This window comes from Sphaerodactylus townsendi, linkage group LG01, assembly GCF_021028975.2.
Source record: "Sphaerodactylus townsendi isolate TG3544 linkage group LG01, MPM_Stown_v2.3, whole genome shotgun sequence".
Lineage (NCBI taxonomy): Eukaryota > Metazoa > Chordata > Lepidosauria > Squamata > Sphaerodactylidae > Sphaerodactylus > Sphaerodactylus townsendi.
In genome coordinates, this window is record NC_059425.1 from 14,235,908 (window position 1) to 14,253,493 (window position 17,586).

At 47.7% G+C, this 17,586-nt stretch overlaps 1 protein-coding gene across 3 annotated transcripts in view; it reads left to right on the forward strand.

Moving 5' to 3' along the window:
- The window catches only part of PACS1 (phosphofurin acidic cluster sorting protein 1), a 112,006-nt gene that overhangs the window by 73,399 nt on the left and 21,021 nt on the right, over window positions 1–17,586 (forward strand). For all 3 annotated transcript variants that reach the window (XM_048511461.1, XM_048511470.1, XM_048511477.1), the window contains exons 10-16: window positions 1,829–1,922; window positions 3,301–3,381; window positions 3,480–3,595; window positions 8,615–8,753; window positions 9,307–9,411; window positions 11,149–11,255; window positions 16,527–16,681. In XM_048511461.1, the coding sequence (XP_048367418.1) occupies window positions 1,829–1,922; window positions 3,301–3,381; window positions 3,480–3,595; window positions 8,615–8,753; window positions 9,307–9,411; window positions 11,149–11,255; window positions 16,527–16,681 (797 nt within the window). The remainder of the gene's footprint in view (window positions 1–1,828; window positions 1,923–3,300; window positions 3,382–3,479; window positions 3,596–8,614; window positions 8,754–9,306; window positions 9,412–11,148; window positions 11,256–16,526; window positions 16,682–17,586) is intronic.

The following is a 17,586-nucleotide window of genomic DNA, read 5'->3' on the forward strand; positions in this document are numbered from 1 at the left end:
CATCCAGGCTCCCTGCTCTGTCCGGCATTCCATTCCACAAATTGTCACACTCTTTTTGGGTGTGGAGGGGGGCAGAGTGGAGGATAGGACACGTCAGGCCAGCTTCTCTTCAGGTTCTGGGCCTTGCCGTTCTCCCCGCCCCTTCCTTTGCTGCTATGTTTTGGTGATTAGCTTTTAAACAGAAGCTTAATCTTGGCAGCTGGATCGTGTTACAGCCTCGGCAGTTGTGCCAAAGGCAGTCATCTCAGCTGCAGCCTGCCCAGCTTGCCCACGAGCCATTCTAGCTTTGTTTATCCTACGGATAATTGAAGCCATGCAAATCTGCTCTTCTCCCCAAACGACAGGCGCTTGCAGAGTCGGCTGAAGGTTTGTCAGGCCAGCTGAGCCTTCTTTGGGAAGTGGTGGGGAATCCTTGCTTTGGGTCTGGCCAGAACTGGAAATCCATTTTGGGCTGGTTAGATTGCCCGCTGAGCTGTATAGCAACCTCCACCCCCCAAGCACATAAGCCCTTACAGGCTGTTTCCTCGCAAAGGTTTTGCTCCACCGTGACTTCCTAGCTGCAGGAGCCATTTTCAGGATCCGTCCACATGATGTGTAGAAGCAGCTGTATCTCAACTTTATACACTGAGGCATCCGCTTTCCCCCACAGGGGAGGGAAGTGGAAGAATGCAGTGGACAGCCTTCAACCCCCCCCCCCCCCCACATCCTCACTCTTAGCGGCAGCACGTTGGGCAACTTTCTCACAATTGCCTGGAGAAAAGCATTCCTGCTGCTGCAGATCTCTCATTTGGCCTCAGCAACAGGGCGCACCCATCAGTTTCCTCTGCTAGTGGTCTCCCTCCCGTCACTTCAGGAGAACCCCATTCTACCCTCCTTTTCAAGTCTCTGTTCCTGGCTGGTTGTCCTCTTAGGGTCAGATCTCAGCTTAATAAAAAAGCTGGGTGGAGTCATATTAAGAAGAGTCACAAACAAGGTTGCCAACCTCTGGGTGGGAGCTGGAGATCTGGAATTGCAGCAGCTCCAAGCTATGAAGGTCCATTCCCGTTTTGGAGGGTGAAGTCTGTGGCAATTTTCCCCACTTTCAACTCTCGAGGGATTTCTCAACCTTGAGTTTGCAACTCCAAAGGGGCGTTCAGACATGGTAGTGAGGGCCTGATTTACCTGACACTCTTCCTGTCTGTTCCAGGACTTCAGATCGTACCCTGCCCTAACTTACTTCCTTTTTGTGTCCCAGTTTCCTCACTTCTGAAGTGTGCATTTGCCTTGGGAAGGATAACTCTGACCTCTTTCTTTCTTTCTTTCTTTCTTTCTTTCTTTCTTTCTTTCTTTCTTTCTTTCTTTCTTTCTTTCTTTCTTTCTTTCTTTCTTTCTTTCTTTCTTTCTTTCTTTCTTTCTTTCTTTCTTTCTTTCTTTCTTTCTTTCTTTCTTTCTTTCTGTCTTTCTGTCTTTCTGTCTGTCTGTCTGTCTGTCTGTCTGTCTGTCTGTCTGTCTGTCTGTCTGTCTGTCTGTCTGTCTGTCTGTCTGTCTGTCTGTCTTCTATTGTCACATGAATGGGGAGTTTGAAGGGCCTGAGGCTTCTTGTTGTAGTATTCCTGCACTGTAATATTAGAAGTAAAAAGTCAGCCTTTCAGTGGAAGTAAGCGGGAGAACTCCTATGGAAGACAGCCGCCTATTGACCGTAGAAGACCTGCAAGGGGAGAATTGCTGTTCTGGTGCCAGTTTCTCATCCCCACCCCCCACCCCCATCATTAAGCTTTGCAAGAACTTCAGTCCCCCGATTGTGTCCCCCTGCCCCCCAATCTGATTGTATTGCTTTCTTTCCTTCCAGGCCTTTTTTTGAAGGAATGTCGCAGTCAAGCTCCCAGACTGAAATCGGAAGCCTTAATAGCAAAGGGAGCCTTGGCAAAGATGCCACCAGCCCAGTAAGTCACACAAAGGAGAGCCAGAATCCTTCCGTCTTTGAGCCAGTTGTGGGTTGTGCAGTGTCCCTACTTCCGCCATCTTTATGGTTTTTTTAATTGAATTATTTAACGTATGGTTTCCATTGTTGTTTTAATATTCTGATATTTCCACGTTCACCGCCTTGAGGGATCCCAGTTGTGTGGAAAGGTGGTGTTAGAATGGCTTAAACAAATAAATAAAATAAAATAATTTTATTAAGTGCTGTCAAGTCACAAAATGACTTTGGTTGACCCTCTCGTGGGGTTTTCAAGGCAAGATACGAGCAGAGGTATTTTACCGCTGCCTAACTCTGCATAGCGACCCCAGTCTTCCTTAGGTGTTTCCCATCCAAGTACTGACCACGGTCAACCCTGCTTAGTTCCCAAGCTCTGATAAGCCAGTCTGGGCTATTCTGGCTGCCTCTGTCCTGTATTAATAATATTCACCACCTTCTTGCTGTGTGTCTTCAGACCCCTTCAGACTTTAGGAACATCTGTTACTGTACTTGCTTGCATGCAGCAGTGTTTGAATATGAGGTGGTGGGTGGAGAATAGAACAGACTGGGTGTAAGGAGAGCATAGTTCTTACCCTTTCTTTTGGATACATGTTGTAAGAACATAAGACCATAAGAATGAGCCTGCTGGATCAGACCAGAGTCCATCTAGTCCAGCACTCTGCTACTCGCAGTGGCCCACCAGGTGCCTTTAGGAGCTCACATGCAGGAGGTGAAAGCAATGGCCTTCTGCTGCTCCTGCTCCTGTAAAGCATCTCTAGAATGGAATGACAACTTCTTGTGCCCCTGCAGCAAATGCCAAGTACTTAATAGCTTGCAGCTCCCTTTTGATTCTGGTATTCTCACAGTGCTGTGGTTACCCCTACCCAACAGTGTTGACGTGACCCGGGATCCACACGCCTGCAGGAATGTTTGCATTAGTTTCTTGAAATGATTGGGGTGGGGGTAAACAACAAATATGCACTTTCGGCTCTGTAGACATATGTTCAATATTGTGTTGTGAAAATTGCAGTAGCGACTTGGTAATAAGAACAAACGCTGCACAATTGGGGGAAAGTTCTGCCATCCCTGGAGACCCCTTTGAAAATCCCTTATAGTGCATTCAGTGGATCCAGTCCTGAGGGCAAATAATGCCTTTGTGCTTTGGGAAACTGGGGGTCTGAAGGAGGCTTTTCCTAATAGGGGCCAAATGCTGTCCTCCTCACAAAGCTGTTGTCACCAGGCAGCAAACATTGATTATCATCTGCCTAAACAATGTCTCCTCTAATGACTGTAAATGTGATCCTTCTGAGTCATAGCCGAGCTCAATTCCTTTCCTTTCTCTCCGTTGCCGTCAACGTTGCCAGATGGAAGCCTCCATTGGGGACAAAATGAAACCTGCCAGGAGTAAAAATGCAGACGACAGCCTCAACGAAGGAGATACGCTGGTGAGCCTGCTTCTGTTCTTGCCAGTGGCTGGCCTTCCCACCAGTAAAGTTATACTGTTGTTTTCTGCTGCCCCCATTAATTCTGATTGGTCCTCTAGGAAGGGAATGAGCAGGATACATTTGGGGACTCCACTGCCACTTTAGTCATCCCCGAAAAAGTCAAGACACCAATGAAGACCGGCAAGGGGGATATTCAGAGCATGGCGTCACCCAGGTAAAACACTTTGGGTTGTCCTGGCTAAATACCCACCTAGACTGCAACTAGCCACTCCCCCTCCCCCCCTTGTGATCGTGAAATCCACAACAAAGAAAAGGAAGGTAATCTGCAAAACAAGGTATAGAAGTTTCAGTGTATTGAAGGCTCCCTAAGGATGCAGTAAAATGACTCTGTAAACTAACCAAAACAGAGGGGAGAACCCCCTCCATACCCCTCCTCCCAAATCAGTTTGAGGACTGAGTAACCTCCAGGCATACAGAACGTTGAGAGCAGTTGAACGTCTGCTAAAGGGAAAGGGGGGGGGGGGCACAACTAACCTGCTGAAGCCTCCCAGAGGTTGTAGAATGGAGAGTGAGTTAGGACCAGACTTCACATTTCCTGTGACGTGATTTGGTTTGGGGTTCCCGAGGCGACATCAGGAGACTCATGTTCCCGAAGTACACTGAGGCCCAGTTCGACTCAGGAGTGCCACAGTTGTGGAGATGGGGCTTCAACCTTGCCTCGCGTGTCATTTTCCCAAGCTGAAATGACAACAGTCCCCTTACATCGTGTCTGTATGCAAAAAAACCCAAAAAACGGCCAAGGCAGTGTGCAGTCTGACATACGGAGACCCCCCCAAACTGTCCTGCCAAGACTTGTTGCTGGAGTCAAGGAATGCTAAGAGCAAGGAAGTTCTTTAAAGAGAGAAGGAGATGGCCTACTCGCCATCCCCTTGAGAGCCAGTGTGGTATAGTAGTTAAGAGCAGGTGCACTCTAATCTGGAGAACCGGGTTTGATTCCCCACTGTGCCACTTGAGCTGTGGAGGCTTATCTGGTGAACCAGATTAGCCTGTGCACTCCGACAGCTGGGTGACCTTGGGCTAGTCACAGTTCTTCTGAGCTCTCTCAGCCCCACCCACCTCACAGGGTGTTTGTTGTGAGGGGGGAAGGAGTTTGTAAGCCCCTTTGAGTCTCCTTACAGGAGAGAAAGGGGGGATATAAATCCAACTCCTCTTCTTCTACTCCAGGGGTCTCCTCAGGCAGGCCTCCTCTTCGTAGAAAAGCCAAGGTGATCCATCTCTTCCTGCCCTGATTCCTTCAATCACCAGTTCATAGATTTCCTTTCTGTAGATGGAGGGATCCTAGGTTTTCTGGGGCATCCTTTGCTTACACCTGGAAGAAGAGGGTTGGGCAAGCTTAGAAGGACTTCCCAGGCATTTAGAAGAAGAGTTTGGATTTATATCCCCCCTTTCTCTCCTGTAGGAGACTCAAAGGGGCTTACAATCTCCTTGCCCTTCCCCCCTCACAACAGACACCCTGTGAGGTGGGTGGGGCTGAGAGAGCTCAGAAGAACTGTGACTAGCCCAAGGTCACCCAGCTGGCGTGTGTGGGAGTGCACAGGCTAATCTGAATTCCCCAGATAAGCCTCCACAACTCAAGCGGCAGAGCTGGGAATCAAACCTGGTTCCTCCAGATCAGAGTACACCTGCTCTTAGCCACTGCTTTTAGCCACTACGCCTTCTGCTCCTTTACTGAAGAACATAAGGCTGCTTCCTCCTTGCAGGCTGTGATTGTATTGGAAGTGCAGCTACGTGGCTACTTGGGTGTCTTTTCAAGCCGAATTGGCTGACCTGGGGGGGAAGGGGTGGGCCCTGAGAGTGGCTTCCAAATCGCCAACATTTGCTTTGCTTCTAATACTGTTGCTGTTTCTTCGGACAAATCCATGGTGACTCAAGCACCTGAAAGAGGATTAGACCCTGCAGGGAACTGTTCCACTTCATCTCCCCTCCCCCCCAACGCACACACACACAAATTGGCCCTTTTGTTCTAAACCAAAATGTGTCACATCTGCCTTTTCCCCGCAGTGCTCCAGGAGGGTACAGTTGACTCTGCATCTTAAAATGCAAAGCATTGCCTTTCCCTGGCCCTTCTGTCGCCTCTCTCATTGGCAAAGCAAACGCCTATCGGGAAACACTTTCAGCCGCAGGACCATATGTTGTTTGCTCAGCCGTGGTGTGTCCCCCTCCCCCCCACCTTTTCTTCCGAATGCAGCAGCAGCCGCCCAGTGACCCCGCTTCTTTACCAAGGGCAGCAAAATTCTTTGTGTGAACCACCTGGTTTTGCCCTTGAGTTTCCACCTTTTGCTTAATGTCACAGACAGCAACAGACGGCGGAACGTGCCTTTGGGCTCCCTCAAGCACAGAGGTTGTCTGAGAAGTGACGGTGGACGGTGGGGTTTTTTGTAGATTCCAAACCAGCTTGGCTTACAAATGTGCCTGAGAGCCGTGCTTTTGTTCTGTGATAGAGCCAGCATGGTTCAGAGCAGAGCACTCTAATCTGGAGAAATGGGTACGATTCCCCACTCCTCCACATAAGCGGCAGACTCTTATCTGGTGAACTGGATTTGTTTCTGAACTCCTCTAAGTGAAGCTTGCTAGGTGACCTTGGGCTAGTCACAGTTCTCTCAGAACTCTCTCAGTCCCACTTACCTCACAAGAGGTCTGTTGTAGGGAGAAGAAGGGAAGGAGTTTGTAAGCCGCTTTGAGAGTCCTTATGGTTGAAAAAAGCAGGGTATAAATTCAAACTCTTCTTCAAGATCAGTGGTGGCGAACCTATGGCACGGGTGCCACAGGTGGCACTCAGAGCCCTCACTGTGGGCATGCGCAAACAGAGTCGCCCCCACCCCCCCACACATACATCTAGGCCAGGGGTCTTCAAACTATGGCCCCCCAGATGTTCATGAACTACAATTCCCATCAGCCCTGCCACTTGGCCATGCTGGCAGGGGCTGATGGGAATTGTAGTCCATGAACATCTGGAGGGCCATAGTTTGAAGACCCCTGATCTAGGCTGACCTGGGCCTCTGGGCTTAATTATTAGCATTAAACCTACGACCTAGTTTTGGGGAAGCAGCGTAGGTAAACCTGTTAAGCGCTGTTAAACCCCACTGATTCTTCTGTGAAGAACTAAAGCACAATCCTTTACCTGGGAGAGTAAGCTTGGTTGCTGGCAATAGGGCTTGCTTCTGAGTAAACCCTCCTAGGGTCGTGATTCACCTGTTGGAAGGATTTGCACAGTTGCTTCAAAGCTAAAGCCACCCAACTGCCACCAAACTTTACTTCCCCAAGTAACACATGCCTCGAGACCAACCGTTTTTCTAAAACTAAAACCTCAGTATCTTGCAGGTTGAAATTCGCCAGTATTGGCACAAATCTCTGTGATAAATAAGTGGGTTTTGGGTTGCAATTTGGGCACTCGGTCTCGAAAAGGTTCGCTATCACTGTTCTAGATACTCAGGGATGTGTCCCCAGATTTAGACATTACATTTGGCAAGATCCTGTTGGTGGAATAAGATATGCAGGGCCAACCCTTGTTTTGTACTATTTCCACTGTTTTGCACTGTGTTTCAAAGAACTTCTTCCAGGCAGAGACCACAAGGTGGGAAGAGGGAAAGGAGGCATTAGAAGCCAGCGTGGCATTTTGGTTAAGAGTGGCAGACTGTTATCTGGTGGACTAGGTTTGATTCCCAGCTTTTCCAGTGAAGCCTGCTAGGTGACCTTGGGCCTGTCGCAGTTCTCTCAGAAGTCTCTCAGCCCCATCTACCTCACAAGTGGTTTGTTGTAAGCAGCTTTGAGACTCCTTAAAGGTTCAGAAAAGCAGGGTATAAGCCTAGGAACAGCTCCCAATGAGTAACAGAGATATTAAAATTAAAATTTCACCTGACTGCAAACTACTTCCCATAAGGTTTTTATTTAAAGGGTCTTGATAGACTCATGCGGACTAGAAGGCCAGCCATTCAGACTTGTGTCATGTCTCAGTGAAAGCTATCAGGATGTAAATTTCATTTAGTGCAGCAACCATGTAACAAATTTGGTAGTTCAATCATTTAAACAACCGACAAGCTCAACAGCTAGTCTAACCCACCCACACATCAGCTCTGTTGCTGTTTTCTGTAATAAAAATTAACACCTTCCTTTGCTGCAGTGTCAGTCTTGTGCGCTGGTAATTAACAGTTCAGGAAACCTGTTCTGTGCACACAGACAAGTAACCTTTTGTCCCTTTTTCCAAGCCTCAGGTGTTTGCAAAAATGTTGAAACGTTTACAGCAGTATGTAAATGGCAGATGAATCCTTATTGTTTGATCATTTAATGTATTACGTCCCAAGTCAGGATGTCAAGTATCAGGTGCATCACTTCTGTAGTAAACCTGTTGGCATGGAACGTACGCACAAGTCAGCATTCAGGTTAAGGTTCAAGTCCTAGAACAAACCATGTGCAAAAATACCACTGAACCCAGGCAGAATAAATATATAATTGCAAGTTTTAATCTCGGACAGGAATAAAAACCAGAGGCCCCCCCCCCTGTGGATCTTGTCTGGTCTGTGTGGAGCTAGAAGGGAATCTGAAGCCACAGCTGCTTATCGTGGCATTGGTCATCCTCAATGCTATGCCTGTGATAAGTGATGGCCCTCAGAATTGGGGGGGGGGGTGTCCCATCCTCCTCCCCACTCGCTTGCTGAGCTCAGATGCAAAAACCTGCCACCATTCACCCACCCACCCACCCACCCCCCGCAAGTCACTGAACAGCACCAGGTGTGGCTCCTGGTCACTGGTATGGCTTCCATGATCTGCAGCCACCACCACTAAGGCTCCACCTTAGGAAAGGAGGTTGGTGGTGCGTTCTCTATTGGGCGGGGGGGGGGGGGGATTTAAACCCACAAAGCATTTTTAAAAATCTTTTTAGATTTTTCTACAAACCTGGGGCACTTGCACAGCTATGCGTTTTTAACCAGCTTTGGCCTGATCTGTAGATCTGAGTACCCACAAATGGTGCCCTGCATTTGTCTACTAAAATAAAAGATAAACGAATTGGCTGATTTTGGGGATTCTGCCAGATCCTACAAAACTGCTCTGGATAAAGGAGCCTTATGCCTGCCTGAGGAGGGCATCTGATGCTTTTTGATGCTTGCGTATCTTCTTGTTCTGCAGTCACTCGGTGCTTGGTTTTTTAATACCGTTTCCCTTCTGCCTTTGACAGCAAAATGGACAGCGCGACGCACACGCCCCGGCAGAAGCGCAGCACTCCCCTCAAGGAGCGCCAGCTTTCAAAACCCCTCAGTGAAAGGACCAATAGTTCAGACAGTGAAAGGTCACCGGACTTGGGTCACAGTACACAGGTAACTGCTGTCAGTGTGTCCGACACTCCTGTGTCTTATGCACCCCCTCTCATTTTTGGAATAGGGGATCATCTTCAGCAGGGACTGCAAAAGCCAGCTGCTACAGAGACTTCCTGAAGGAAGTTACTCTCCCTTGGAGAGCCAGCATGATGCAGTGGTTAAGAGCAGGTGCACTCTAATAGTGAGAACCAGGTTTGATTCCCGCTCTGCCACTCAAGCTGTGGAGGCTTTTCTGATGAACCAGATTACCTTGTGCACTCCAACTCATGCCAGCTGGGTGACCTTGGGCTAGTCACAGTTGTTTGGAGCTCTCTCAGCCCCACCCACCTCACAGGGTGTTTGTTGTTGGGGGGGGGGGGTAGAAGGGAAAGGAGATTGTAAGTCCCTTTGAGTCTCCTTACAGGGGAGAAAGGGGGGATATAAATCCAAACTCTTCATCTTCTTCATGCTGCTAGAAGATGTTCTCCAAGAATCGAGACTGTTGTGATGTCTTTCTGAATTCAGTTACATTGGAGAACTGTGTCTGAAAGGCTGTCCGACTCTCCCCCGACAGATTCCTCGCAAGGTCTTCTACGACCAGCTCAACCAAATCCTAGTGTCAGATGCTGCACTGCCAGAAAACATCATCCTCGTGAACGCCATCGACTGGCAGGGCCAGGTGAGGAAAGGGGTTGCTGCTCTGTCTTCCCACCATCCCAATCCCTGTTTCCCCCCACCACTATGCCAAATTTGAAAAATGGTTAATTAAACTGAAGAACGCAAAGAGCCAGCATGGTGTAGTGGTTAAGAGCAGGTGGATTCTAATCTGGAGAACTGGGTTTGATTCCCCACTCTGCCACTGAGCTGTGGAGGCTTATCTGGTGAACCAGATTAGCCTGTGCACTCCAACACACTCCAGCTGGGTGACCTTGGGCTAGTCACAGTTCTTCGGAGCTGTCTCAGCCCCACCTACCTTACAAGGTGTCTGTTGTGGGGAGAGGAAGGGAAAAGAGTTTGTAAGCCACCTTGAGTCTCCTTACAGGAGAGAAAGGTGGGATATAAATCCAAACTCCTCTTCCTCCTTCTGTTGCCATTCCTCGTTCTGCCTGCAGGTTGTGACTTTCTGTTGCTGAAACCTAGACTGTCACCCCACATATTAAAGACTTCAAAATATTATCATTGCCACGTGCTATCAAATGTACATGACCCTTGAGATGGTCACACAAGTAGAAAAGCAGGTCTCTGCCTGAAGGTGTTTGCAGTCTAAATTTTGTGAGCACTGAGTTAATGGGTGGGGGCTCTCATTTAATGCTAACCGAGGGCCCCGTGCCACTTTAGCCCGAACGTAATTAATTATTTCCATTAACTGTGTTCTGAAAATAAGTGATTTATTAGGTGCCAACTCCATTTAGGGATCAGTAAGCAGAAGTCGAGAAGTCGAGAACAACAGCATGCTGTTGAGTCACAACCAGCTCATGGCAATCTTGTGGACCTGGCGCTCCAGGCATGAGAAGAGCAGAGGTGCTTTGCCACTGCTGTCCTCTGTGTAGCAGCCCCAACCTGCTTGATTCTCAAGCTCTTACAAGCCTGCACTAAGCTGGGCCATTTGGGCTGTTTGCTGTATGTTAGACTAGACCGAGAAGGAGGCTCTGGAGGGCGGGGGGATGAATTGAGTGGCAGGAATTTGAAACTGGGGAAGTTCTGAACAGTGAGTGAAACCCACCCACCCCCATTATTATAATTCTTCCCAAGGCTCTCCCTTAAATCAGAGCCTTCACAACTTGTTTCTCTCTTTTTAAAGGTATTTTTGGTGCTGTCTGGTTTAAAAACAAAACAGATGTGTGTCGTAAAATAGATACAAGCATTCTCCAGCATACCACAGATGCATGGGTTGTTTTTTTTCTGGTGGCCGAGCAGTAACTGAGTGTTTCTATTGATAAAAAGTGAGATGCAGAAACCTGAGAACCAGGGTTGATCATTCAAGGGCTGGAGATTTTGTTATTGTCTAACTGAAACCTCGTTCATGTAAACTGATGCCTTCGGCAGGTGGAGTGGGGCCCTCAGAAAGGGGCTGGGGAGTAATCTCAAAATGATCGAGGCCTCCAGGCAGACTTTTGTGTCCTTGTTTGTTGCCCATTGTTGTCCATGTGCATCTTAGCTGCACCCTCTCTCTCTCTTGAGTGCCAGGCCTGTCAGAGGACGGGACTCGGGTTTCCATCACCTCAGTCGTAACTGTGGCACATCCAACTTGTTTCCAAAGTGCTTAAGGGTGCTCGGTTACCAACCTTTTGTCAAAGGGCAGGCAGCCAGTGATTGCCAATCAGGGAAGTGGCGTGTTGTATAACCGCTAAATAAACACTATGTCAAATCTCTTTGAAGCTTGCTCGGTTGCTTACTTTTCTTGTTTCCCTTTTAGTATGTAGCCGACCTTCTTCAGGACCAAAAGAGGCCGGTTGTCTGCACATGCTCTACCGTCGAAGTGCAAGCTGTTCTCTCTGCCGTTCTCACGAGGATTCAGCGATAGTGAGTGCATGGAGCTATCCGGGCAGCATCCCCGTTTTAGATGGCATTCATTCATTCATTCATTCATTCATTCATTCATTCATTCATTCATTCATTCATTCATTCATTCATTCATTCATTCATTCATTCATTCATTCATTCATTCATTCATTCATTCATTCATTTATTTAATATTTCTATACCGCCCTCCCCCGAAGGGCTCAGGGCGGTGAACATGAATATACGAATAGAGCACAAAATAAAATCAATAAATCTCAAATCATTAAATAAATCATAATAAAATGGCTCTATAGTCTTTGAATCATTAAAACCCCATTAAAAGTAGTGTCTTAGTATCAAATACAGTAAATAATACAAGAGGCGACCTACTAACTAATCCCCTAAAAGAGGGGAGGGACAGCAGGATCCACAGATGTTAACGGGGGGGGGGGGGCATCAGCGGCCAGCCTCCCCAAAGGCCTGGCGGAACAGCTCAGTCTTGTAGGCCCTGCGGAACTCGTTGAGATCCCGCAGGGCCCACACAGCTGGAGGGAGAGCGTTCTACCAGGCCTGGGCCAGAGCTTTCCTTAGGGCAGGAAAGACATCTCAGTTGCACATGGCCTTCGAATGAGACAGTGACTCACCCCCTGGAGTAGCACATACCCCAGTCCAACCCACTTGGGCTTCCAATCCCAGCAGCATTGGTCTTAACTTGAATATTTGGATCACTGGCCCATTAAAAAAGGCAGCTTTTCTGACTGCAGGGCCTCAGTGTCGGAAGATTTCCTGCAAGCGTCTGCCCCTTTTCACGAAGCTGACAAACAGAAGGCAGAGAGATGTGCTGCTTTGTTCCTAATCTTCCTTGGGTCATTTTGGGGGAGGATGACTCAACACAAGTGAAGTAAATGTCCCACCCCCTGCTTGTGCCTTCAGTATTGTATGGTAAGTCAGGGAGAAAGGGGATTCAGTGCAGGTTTTTAACCCTCCCCCCTGAGTTGCTGTTTCCTCCTTTGCCGTCTATGCAGAGATGTTTTACAGAATGAGTCAGTGGAGCTTCTGAATCAGACCGTTGGTCCATCTAGTGCAGTGTTGTGGTGAGGGGGGGGGCGCTCTTGTGGGTCTTCCAGGCTGTGTGGCCGTTGTCTGTTAGTTTTTGCTCCTGACATTTCACCTGCATTTATGGCTGGCATCTTCAGAATCACATCAAGGTAAAAAATGTTTCTCTCTGTGACCATGTGTTTGCGACACCTGTGCTCTGCCCTTGAACCCACGCCCCTTCCTTATTGATCTCAAAGTGGCTCTCTTATTGATCCCCTATGGCTCTCAAGCTAGTTCGCTCTCATTCCTTTCCTGTATTTTTCCCGTGTCTCTATTTTCCAAGGACCAAATTCCACATTTGGGGATATGCCTACCACCTCTTGGAAACCCTGGTTCTTCCACCTACTCAGAGGAGGGTGCTTTTCATTGGCTGGCCGGCTTTTATGTCCAAAGAAGGCTGGGCAGTAGCTTCCTCTGAAAGCAGTGATGGAAAGACGACTTATCATTAAAAGTTCCACTTGGCTTCCTTTGTCCTGCAGGCTGTCGTCACCACGAAACATCTCCCTCGGTGGCTGGTGTGGGGTGCACCAAAGATCCCCTTGGAGATGTTTGATGTTGTGTGCTGTATCATCACTTCAAATGGAGCTGTTTGCTTAGCTCTCAAACCAGTTTCATGCATCATTCCAAGTGGTCACAGTGCTTTTGAGCATGTGCAGAACGTCTGGGATGAAAGGAAACCCCTTTCAAGACTTGTCTCCTGGCTGTGGGTCAGTGGCATAGCACTTGGCATAAGTGCCCAAAGTCCATTCCATTGCCTATCCCAGTGGTGGCGAACCTATGGCACTCCAGATGTCCGTGGACTACTATTCCCATCAGCCCCTGCCAGCAAGGCCAATTGGCCATGCTGGCAGGGTCTGATGAGATTTGTAGTCCATGAACATCTGGAGTGCCATAGGTTCACCACCACGGGCCTATCCAATTGAAAGCAGGCCAAGGACTGCTCTTGACTAGAGTAGACAACACTGGATGAGTAGTCTGGCCAGGTCTGATTTTGGATTGGGGTACAGCAGCTCTTATTCTAGAACTGATTCCCAAGCTCCATAATATAAAGATGCAACAGCATACATTCTCTGCTTGGGAGAAAATCACAGGAAAGTTAATAGTGGGAGGTTAACAGTGGGAGGTGCCCTGAAGTGCGTGGAATTAGAGATCAGTACATCCAGCTTGGCTTTTTGCCTCCTCTGCCTGCGTTCCCTGTCATCTGGGAGCCCTGTTCTTTGTAAAAGAAAGTGCCCGGCCTCCTCAAGGGCTTGCAGGCTTACATGGTGCTGCCAACCCAGAAAGTATTGCCTTACCTGCTCTGAGTGTTGTGTCTGTAAACAGCAAAGCTCCGGATATAATTACAGGATTGAAATTCCCTAGCTTCTGAGTGCCCTCTAGTGGGTGCTGGTACAGCTGCAGATCTCACTTTAATTAGTTTAGAATATGTATATGTTCCCTTTCCACTCTGCATGTAATGCCCAAGGAAACTAACAAGATAAAATGGCAGAATATGACAGACCTCAAGGAGAGCCTGCGGGGTATCGCAGCCAAGAAAGGTGGATTCTCTAATCTGGAGAACTGGGTATGATTCCCCACTCCTCCACATGAGTGGCAGACTCTTCTCTGGTGAACCGGATTTGTTTCCCTACTCCTACACACGAAGCCTTCCGGGTGACCTTGAGCCAGTCACAGTTCTCTCAGAACTCTCTCAGCCCCACCTACCTCACAAGGTGTCTGTTGTAGGGAAAGGAAGGGAAGGAATTTTTAAGCTGCTTTGAGACTGGGTGTGGTGGGTTTTCTGGGCTGTGTGGTCATGTTCTGGTGAATCTTGTTCCTCACGTTTCGCCTGCATCTGTGGCTGGCATCTTCAGAGGTGGATCACAGAAGGAAGTCTGTTACACACTGTGTCCAGATTTCCCTCTTTGATACACCTCTGAAGATGCCAGCCACAGGTGCAGGCGAAACGTTGGGAACATGATTCACCAGACCACGGCCACACAGCCCGGAAAACCCACCACAACCTGCTGAATCCATCTGTGAAAACCTTCGACAATACATTGCTTTGAGACTCCTTACAATTAAGAAAAGTGGGGTATGAATCCAAATGCTTTTCCTTTTTAAAATCCATATTGCCATGATAGAAAAGCGGTTGGAGCAGGGAGGAATAAAAATTCCCGCCAATTAAAATGGCCCACTGCATCCCTGAAATAAAATCATCTTCACTAAAAGTTGTAAGGCAAGAAGAGAGTCAGTCAAGTGAATCTTCTGGGGCACAGAGTTACATCTTCTGTCTGCAACTTCTACATGACACTGTCTTACATGCCCAGCAATTCTCACTGGCTAAAGTGGGCATGCAAAGCGGATCTCCAGAATATTTTTGATCCTAGGTAGGTTCATATGGGCAGATGGGACCCTCCGTTTTAAACACTGAGCTCCCTTGAAGCTTTTGAGGGTCTGCTCACTTGATACTGGTGAGAGGGATGTTGGGACTTAGAAGAAGTAGTTCCCTGGGTATGTATAGTCTTCCTCAAATAAAAGGGAGTATTTGAAATTCGTAGGTTCTGGTGTTTTTAACGCCTTTTCATGCATTATATGAGTGATGTGTTCCCATTTCACTATTGTGGGTCACCGTGGGCCAGAGTAGACAGGGCACAAATTGTGGATCAAAGCACAAAACGTGTGCTCATCTAGCACCAGTTTTGGATCAGGGCCACCCAGAGGGGAAATAGGATACTTAACTCTTCCACTCCCACTGGCCTACAGTGCTCCTGTTTCATGGGGGGAAAACATTATCTGCAAACCTGTCTTTCCCCCTTTAAAATGCTAATACAAGGACAGGGAGACTGATTTTATCAAAACTGATCAGGGGTGAAGCATTGACCCTAACCCGCTTGACCCTAACCCGCAGCATTGACCCTAACCCGCAGAGCATCACCCTTTTGCAAGCAGTCAGTGATCTGCAATCTTTTTCACTTCCGTTTGGGTCCCATCTCCCTTATAAAGTGTAGAGCTGCGACAGTTGGTCTGATAGACTTCAGTACATCTGCATTTTAATGGTGCAATCAATAACCCCTGAGGACATGTTTGCCACTGATTGGTCAGACTTGCTTGCCCTTCACGCATGATGATGCTCAATGAGAGCTTTGTTGAATATGCAGTGGAAAGTGTCTTTCTTGTGGATTGGAATGGGAGAGTTCAGCCTGCTATGATGAGCCTTTCTCATTATACCAGGCTGAACATAATGGGCACAGTGAATGAGAACGCTTGATGCTGTCACGTTGTTGAATGCAAAATGGCTGAAGACCTGATTGGTGCCTGGATGAGAGGCCCTTGGGAGTGCCCGTAAACCCTTCTGAGCTTTCTAAAAGAAAGAGTTTAAGGTCCCCTTGAGAGGTCTGAGTGTATTTGCCTATTTGTTTGTTTGTTGGATTTTTATCCTGTCCTCCCCTGCGAAGGCAAACTCAGTAGCTTGCAGCAGTTTTGCAAATAATGTCAAGAATGTCTTGCTGATTGCAGATGCGATCACAAATCAACTCCACGCAGACCCATGCAAATGTGCCTCACCGCCCTGCGAAGCGGGAAATATATAGATACCCTGCCAAACAATCACTCCACACTTTTGTCACAGAGATATGCCTCTGAAGATGTCAGCCAAAGATGCAGGCGAAATGCTACGAGCAAAAACAACCAGACCATGGCCACACAGCCCAGATAACCCACCAAAGTCATAAAATCATCCACATGTTTGTCTTGAGTAGTTCAGTTGCATTTCTTGGCACCTCAAAACCAGTATGCCTCTGTGTGAGCACATATTTTATTTTACATGATTTCCTGCACTCTCCCTGAAGGGCTCAGGTGGTACATGCTAAAAACAATAAAAAAAAAACCTTGACATTTAAAAACAAAAGATGAAGATATGTGACACATGAAAATAGGTGACTATTATGAATCTGAAGCAAGGACTTTTGAGCTCTCCCTCTGTGATACTTCTCACGTAAGGAACGGGGAAGCACCAGACCGTATAGCGTGGGCTGCAGCATCTCTGCATTCCATGTTTGCTTTCAAGGCCAAGAGGTCCCTGGCACCGAACTTCTGGCATTAGGCCTGGTCTGGCGGTTGAAAGAGCGGTGCCTTCCTGCTTTGCACGAGTCGATGCTGATAGGGCTGAGCCCGACTTCTTTAACAGCCCCCGTTCTTTTCTTTTCTCTTCAGCTGCAACTGCAACTCCTCCATGCCGCGTCCGGTGAAGGTGGTGTCCGTGGGAGGCCAGAGCTACCTAAGTGCCATCTTGAGGTTTTTTGTGAAGCAGCTGGCCAACAAGACGTCGGACTGGCTGAGCTACATGAGATTCCTCATCATCCCGCTAGGTAACAAGGCTGGCCTCTCCGGGTCTCCTGTTAAGCAGCTAGTAGTGAATCCAGCATTCGGAATGTCTAAACAAAGGACCAATAAGAAATGGACATTGGGCTTTCCAGATGTTTTTTATTTAGCAATTTTTATCTGTTCTGTTGGTTTTTTAAAAAAATCCATGCCTGTTTTGTTTGGCTGACCTTGGCCATATAGATTTTTTTCTGATGCAGAAAACATTTGCGAACAAGGGAAATCTCTTTGCCCCGTGCATTTTCAGCGCTGTTGACACATTGGACAGCAGTGCATTTTTAACCACCTTTTATGCTTTGGGCATTTCCTTTCAAAGCTGTAAACATCATTTTAACACGATTAATGGGAAAATTTCAATCTGACAGTGCATTTTTTTTAAAAATCTTGCCTTTCCTTTAAGGATTTCAAGGCAGTGTCTATAGGTTTTCCCCACTCATAGATGAGTGCCAAAGACCTGCCAGTGAGCCTTATGGCTGGATTTGAACTTAGATCTCGGTGTCCCTGGTCTTGTGCTGTGCCTAATGTACCTAATGTACCGTGTCCCTGGTCTTGTGCTGTGCCTAATGACTTTTAATTAATATTTATTAGTTCCTTTCACTTATACTCCTCCTTGCTCCCCAATGGGAACCCAAAGGTGCTTACCTCTTTCTCCTCCCCTCCAGCTGATCCTCCCAAGAACCCTGTAATGTCGGTTCGGCTGAATTTGTGTGGTTGGCCCAAGGCCACCCAACAAGTTTGCACGGCAGAGCAGGGATTTGAACCTGGGTCTCCCGGACCCTTGTCTGATGCTCTTAACTGCTACGCCATGCTGGCTCTCAAACTGGCTAATGTGAAATCCGAAGACCCTCATATTTATTTTGAGGCTGTTTTAGTTCCGTCCTGCTGTATAGGG